The sequence below is a fragment of the Abramis brama genome, assembly GCF_963993115.1.
Source record: "Abramis brama genome assembly, chromosome: 6".
In the NCBI taxonomy this organism is placed as follows: Eukaryota; Metazoa; Chordata; class Actinopteri; order Cypriniformes; family Leuciscidae; genus Abramis; species Abramis brama.
In genome coordinates, this window is record NC_139968.1 from 12,986,563 (window position 1) to 12,993,673 (window position 7,111).

Sequence of the window (7,111 nt, forward strand, 5' to 3'; positions counted from 1 at the left end):
CTACACATATCGCTAAAGTTAGTCACTGTAAAAAAAAGTTGCTGCCTTAAATTTTTAAGTACAATCAACTTGGATATTTAAGTAATTTCAACTTAAATTGCAAATAAATTAGTTTTAAAAAAATGAGTTGAATCTTTTATAACTTAGGCTATTTAAAAAGTTAAAATTTGCTTAACTTATTTTGATGAGTTAAAGCAATGTAAAAACATATGCTGTCATAATTTATAGATCATATAGTCTCCTTTTTTAAGGTGTAGTTAGTTATTTATGTGAAAGGGCCATAAGCCCACCACTGACCGCTTTTAAATATTTTCAAGGATATTTCAAGGAAAATGGATTGGAATTACAAGAAAATGACACAGTGTGTGGAGAAGTGCCGTGATGAACTGATGATAAATGTTCAGGATTCGCTTCTAATCACACTTTCGACTAAGGGCGGGTTTAGTCAACAGAACGTAGGCGCGCTCCCGTGTCGGTGTGTCCATATATGGTTCGTGACGTCAAGCGCCGGAGGTTCCATTCATATAAAACCGATCCGACGGAATCCCCTTGGAGGAAATGTAGACTCAGGCGCAGTAAGCAGGGTTTAGTAGGCAACCTACACCCCTGTAACATCCACATCCCAAATAAAAGCGGTCCTCCACATTTCACTTTATCGCTTCAACATGAAGGTCTCCAGCATAGACTGCCGACGCCTGAGGAAGATCATACGGAAGGAGAGTGGAAGTTGTCTTATTGTGGACTGTAGACCGTACTTCTCCTTCTCCAGCTCGAGCATCAGAGGATCCGTCAATGTCAACTTGAATTCGGTGGTGGTCCGGAGGTCCCGCGGCGGTCCGGTACCGCTACAGTTCGTTATCCCGGACGAGGAAGCTTTGTTTCGGCTCCGGGAGGGCAGCATCTCCGCGGTCGTGGCTCTGGATGACCGCACACCTCATTTACAAAAACTGAAGAAAGAAAGTATCGCTCAGATTGTCATTAATTCGTTGTCGCACTTGGCGAGTACCGCGAGCATCTGCTTCCTTAAAGGTGAGTGAAGAATGTTTGATGGTTCGACTGTTTTGTTTAAAGGTTTTTCAAGAGGACGTGTTAAAATATTTTAAACTTTCATTTATTTGTTATGTATACATTTAGACTGACGATGTCAGGGCAAAGCAAAACCAATTAAAAAATAAAAAAAACTAATAAAATAATACATTTTTATAATTCTTAAATATGCTCTGAATTGTACGGAAATAATTATATTTTAATACCGAAACTAATAGGCTAGGTACTTTTTGGATATATATATATATATATATATATATATATATATATATATATATATATATATATATATGTATATATATATATATATACACACACACACACACATATATATATGCGTGTATATATAGCTTATAGATGTCTACAGGTATATATATATATATAATGTAATTTCTGATTCAAATTAAAGGTTTTAGATCAAATGAATCAATTTAGAATACTGACATTCTAAAAGTAAATAAAGAATTACATATATATTTATATAGTAAAATTATGTACAATAAATAATGATGAAATTTAAATGATACATTTTTATCATAATAGGCCATATTATCATACAACACTTATAATTTTACATTAAAGTTCAACATTCACTGTTATGCTGTTGAATTATAATAGGTAGTTTGATATAACAGATCAAGCTTTTGTCTGGTTTTCAAGAGATAAATTCTCTTTGTGCGTCAAAGGACGGATGAGTCAGAGAGGCCAGTATGAAAACCAATACATTAATATTTATAGCTATACCATACCATATTATTACTCCGTCCAGTGATTCAAACGTACTCGGATTTTCTAATTGGCTTATTAAACAATGTGCAGAAACTAGGAGATTTTGAAGAATGAAAACAGCTCATGAACGCTTCCCTTTGTTGGTGGGATTTGCTTTTTGCCTCTCACACTCTGATCAGCTTGATCTGCTACACGAGGAGCTCTTGATAAGGCGAACGACTCAACAATCCTTGAACACTCATAATAACTGCGCATTTCTCATTGCAGGAGGCTACGAGAACTTCCATTCCCATTACCCCGAGCTTTGCACTGAAACCAAGTCTGTGGACCTGAGTGAAGACAAAAGCGAGAGAGGCGTCAGCAGTCACTGTGACAAATTGGCTTCTCACCACAAACCAGACTATGATCAGGTAAGAGAGAAGAAAGCAAACTGTTGCTTCCTCATTTTAACCCACTTCCACCGAAAACCACTTCCCGTAAACTGTGGGAATTTCTGCAACAACTCCCCCTCAAATCTGAGTCGGAATACAAAGAACAGGCCATGTTGTCAATGATTATGCTTTATATAATATATAACACATAAACATGTGAGGTTATTATGGTTGTTGACAACCATCCGTCTATACCCAAGAGTCAAAGTTTCAAAGACACCCAGCGGACATCTGAGGTCCTTTTATGTCTGACCTTTGCTCATGCAATTCAAACAGTGCCTGTGCACCACCTGTTGGCCTTCCCTGAGAGTCTGAGTTCTGATATCTGTGTTTTATTGTCATTGTTCAGGGCCGGCCGGTGGAGATCTTGCCTTTCCTGTACCTGGGCAGTGCATATCACGCCTGTAGACAGGACTATCTCAGTGACCTCCGCATTACTGCGCTGCTGAACGTCTCACGCAGGGACTCTCGGCCCGCCAAAGGACAGTTCGACTACAAATGGATCCCGGTGGAGGACAGTCACACAGCAGACATCAGCTCACACTTCCAGGAAGCCATAGATTTTATTGGTAAATATTGTATATGTACTATTATATATATATATATAAATAGAGAGAGAGAGAGAGAGAGAGAGAGAGAGAGTCAACATCTTTAATGTTATGTAAACGTCACACGTAAAACCATTCCCAGAACTCAGCACTGACCTATAGATAGGACAGCTTATTTCAGGTCGTTTAAAAATAAGACTTCCTCTGCCTCACTAACACATAATTTCCATAATCTGACCTGAGTCCCTTTACTTACACCTACAAATTCCATGATAAACTTGTGTTCTGGGAAATGCAATTAAGAGCAACTCATGCAGAAACAAATAAGATGAAACATGTACAGTGATAAATGGACGCGTCACTGTGAGTCACGGGTTAGACTAATCCAAGATCTTTCGTATATCATAGGCGTGGCCAGTGTGTCAGTGGATGAGTCGATGATTATTTGTTTTAGGTGTGTGTGTGTGTGTGTTCTATATAAATGGACTGAAATGTGTTTTGTAGGTTGTGCACTGCTTTATTATCTGGTAAATGTGTTTACACAATGATCTGACAGCGTTTAAAGTCTGAAATGGAAGTTGCTATAGTCTTTCCTTCCCTTTGTGACGTATAAACAAGTAGAAAACATGTTCTCGAACAAGAAAAAATGTTGGACGGGACTTGATTTTGTCCATTGGGAATTGGTTGGATGGTTGTGGTCTGCTATTGGTTGATCTCATGTGAGTGACAGATAGCCCCGCCCTCGCGCCAGTAAACGCATCATCAGAGAAGAAAAGAGATGTCGCTGAAAGAGGGAGGAGAAGATATTTTGATTGAAGATTATGAGGGCGCATGAATTAAAAAAATAATGATGCACGGATAAAACATTTATAATATAAAAACAAGAATTGCCTGTTTTGATTTCATGGGGACTTTAAGGCGATGTATGGGTGATTCTCAACCTGTCAAAAACATGTCCAGGTTCACCATGTATAATATATAAAATGATATACCTAAATTGTACTTAAACCAGTAAAAAATAATATCATTATATAATATACATAATTGTAATGATTGCTATACTGCCTTTCATTGATGCTGATTTGAATTTAAAAAATCATTGTATTACAGTTTTTTTACTGCATTGTAATAATTATAAAAATCAATTGTCGGAAGGCATTACAGTAATGAGGGAAATATTCAACACAATACAAAATATCTTAGTGGTCTTAAAATAAGCCTAATTTTCTTGATGTAAAATATAAATATACACTATAAATATAAATATACATTTTTGTTCATTTTCATTTTGTGGTGAAATATACTCTACACGTTGGTTTTGTGAGACTAAAGCTCCCTGTGTGACCTGTATTCATACTGCAGTCATCCTGTCAGTCAGTGTCATATAGCAAAATTTATTTTACATTTACCTGAATATAGACAATAATACATAATCATTTGGTCTCTCGCAGGAAAGCGATAGCAGTGAAATGAAAGAATAATCTATGGAAAGCGTCGGCTAATGAGTGTGTGGTAATATTTAGGCGCATTAGCGAGTGTGATAGTCATTATGACGCCCACAGCTCAGCCCCGCTCCGCTCCAGATGGGCTTCAGGCGTGATTCACACCAGCAGGTTTTGCTTTAAAGAGACCTGCAGCGAGGGATCTCGCATGAACGCGCAACACTTCCCTGTGTGTGTGTGTGTGTGTGTGTGTGTGTCATTGAGAGAAATAAGTCTGGTATCAGTATTGAATTACAAAGAAATACGCAATCTATGCTTTAATGAATATATGGATTTATGAGTCAGAACCTTCAAGGTGGAAATGAAACTGATATGACATTATGATAAAAAAGGGTCAGGGAGGAAATGAGTTAGCGGAGCGATAATGGACTGTATATTATCAGAAAATAACTGTGAAAAGATAACCAGATGATTATTTTACTCCATCGTGCTAACAAATATGCTCAGATATACTCAAAATAGGTGGTTTTCCCCCAAAAGTCTGAACATTTTGTCCGCTAAACCGCTACGTAAAAGTACGTTCTATATAGTATGAATGTAATCTGGACATACTACATTCGTTTTGTTGTCATTATCATGTCCCTTCACTGCCATTCATAAATCCTCTCCCGAGGCCTCATGGGATAATAAAGTGTCCATCGAATGCACACTTCAGAATCTCGCAGGAAATTGTAGGTCATCCGGGTATTTTTTGCCTACTCTTTTATGAGTACTGTGATACTTCTTTGGTCACATATTGTTTTTCGCCTACTAGGGAAGTATGCGATTCCAGATGCAGCCAATGAGTTGTTTGTTTGAGTGTTCTAACCAGCCCAGCATAGCAACACTGGCTCAACCAATGGCATATGTTTGGGGCGTGGCTTAGTTGCTTGATGAGGGTCTTGATTTGGGAAACTTGTTTGAAAACAGTAACTGAAAACAGTAACAGAAAACAGTAACAGTATTCTGCAATTAGCTATTCTGATTTTAAAAAATAAAGTCTGACTTGAAGCTTGACTTAAAAAAAAAACATGCTGTTATTTCAAGAGGTTTTATAATGAATTCATGTTCTTTTCTCTCCACAGAACGTGTGAAAGAAAAGGGAGGTAAAGTGCTGGTCCACTGCGAGGCTGGAATCTCTCGTTCTCCCACCATCTGCATGGCGTACATCATGAAAACCCAACGGTTGCAGCTGGAGCAGGCTTTTGAGGTCATCCGAAAGCGGCGTGCCATCATCTCGCCCAATTTTAGCTTCATGGGTCAACTACTGCAGTTCGAGTCGGAGGTGGTTTCTTCCACGCCTCCATCCATCACTCCTGCCGCTCAGGAGACGCCCACCTTCTTTAGTGGTGACTTCACACTCGAAACTGAGAGCTTCAAGTCCTCGGTTTTCACCTTCCCTACCTCCTTCCTGACACCAATGCCCATCCAACCATCGGTTCACCAGTTCAAACTGAGTCCAATAACTGCGCTGCCTTAAAATGGCTGCCGACTCACTGCAGTCTCAGTGTACTTGAACAATGAACAGAACAAAGCAATGGACTATCACAGGGAATAAAAATGTTTTCATATTTAAAAAAAAAAAAATCATGGAAGACAGTGGTAGCTTTTTGATTTTTTTGCCTTAGAGAAAACCACTGCACAATGATTACACTGCAATACCTGCCTTAGCTTGATGATGTTCTGTTTATCAACAGCGCCAATGGGCAAATTAAATTATTTTTTTTTTAAACAGTTTCTTTTTTATGAATTGTGGATCTGTTAATAAACGTTTTTACAGTGTACATTTTGTTCATGGTGTTGGCTTATTACCAGCAGGTATGATTTACACTCCTCTACACACATGTTTTAAACACATTCTGCAGATATTCCCCCAAAACCAGTGCCAGGTGAAAAAGACGTGCTATTAAATGTATTACAAATGTACTTGAGTATGTTTTTAGTACAATAAAAATATACTATAATACATTTTTAATAAATGTAATAGTACATCTTTTTCACCTGGGGAAAGTCAACAGTAATTCACAGAAACATGCTTTTGTCATGAAAGGAACAATATACCACCCTATGCAATTGTTATTATACTGACCAATAGGGCTAAAATACCCTCATGAAAAAATATGAGCTTTAAAGGGTTAGTTCACCCAAAAATGAAAATTATCCCATAATTTACTCAGCCTCAAGCCATCCTAGGTGTACTATATGACTTTATTATTTCAGCCGAACACAATCGAAATTATATTAAATAATATCCTGGCTCTTCCAAGCTTTGTAATGGCATTGAATAGTTCCAGAGTTTTTGAAGCTCAAAAAAATGCATCCATCCATCATAAAAGTAATCCATATGACTCCAGGCAGATAATAAAGGCCTTCTGAAGCGATGCGTTTTTGTAAGAAAAATATCAATTTTTATAGATTTATAAACTATAATCACTGGCTTCCGGACGAAGAGTGACCTCTGACCCGATGCATGACATATATGTAGGAGTAGTGTAAGCTTTGGTGAGAGTATAGAGTGAGTGAACTATCCCTTTAAGGAGCCATAGTAAAAAAAATAAAAGACACAACAGTGACCTCTGCTGTGATAAATACTGCATCAGTATAGATATATACTGTATATAGCCTACTAAAATATATATTTTAGTGGAACATAAGCCCCTTTTCACACCACACAAAAAAATAAGGCAAATTTAGGCCTATTTCAGTCCACATTTAAGATGCACATCGAAAGTAGTTTTGGCGCCTTAAAAACATTTTCCTCAACAAAAATCATTTGCAATAAAGGCTCTTGTGATGCAATATTAAAATATAGCGCAAATTATTCACCCACTATTTGGAAAAAAAGAAGAAAAAAAGTTCTGCACGCAGGAACACA

General features: G+C 37.5%; 1 protein-coding gene across 1 annotated transcript; it reads left to right on the forward strand.

Annotated features, from left to right (window-relative positions):
• The first annotated feature begins 317 nt into the window (after positions 1-317).
• dusp5 (dual specificity phosphatase 5) lies at positions 318-6,020 on the forward strand. The gene is made up of 4 exons (XM_084116914.1): positions 318-1,029; positions 2,044-2,186; positions 2,557-2,776; positions 5,322-6,020. The coding sequence occupies exons 1-4, from the start codon at positions 666-668 to the stop codon at positions 5,714-5,716; spliced, it is 1,122 nt and encodes a 373-aa protein (XP_083973040.1). The 5' UTR covers positions 318-665; the 3' UTR covers positions 5,717-6,020.
• The last annotated feature ends 1,091 nt before the right edge of the window (positions 6,021-7,111 follow it).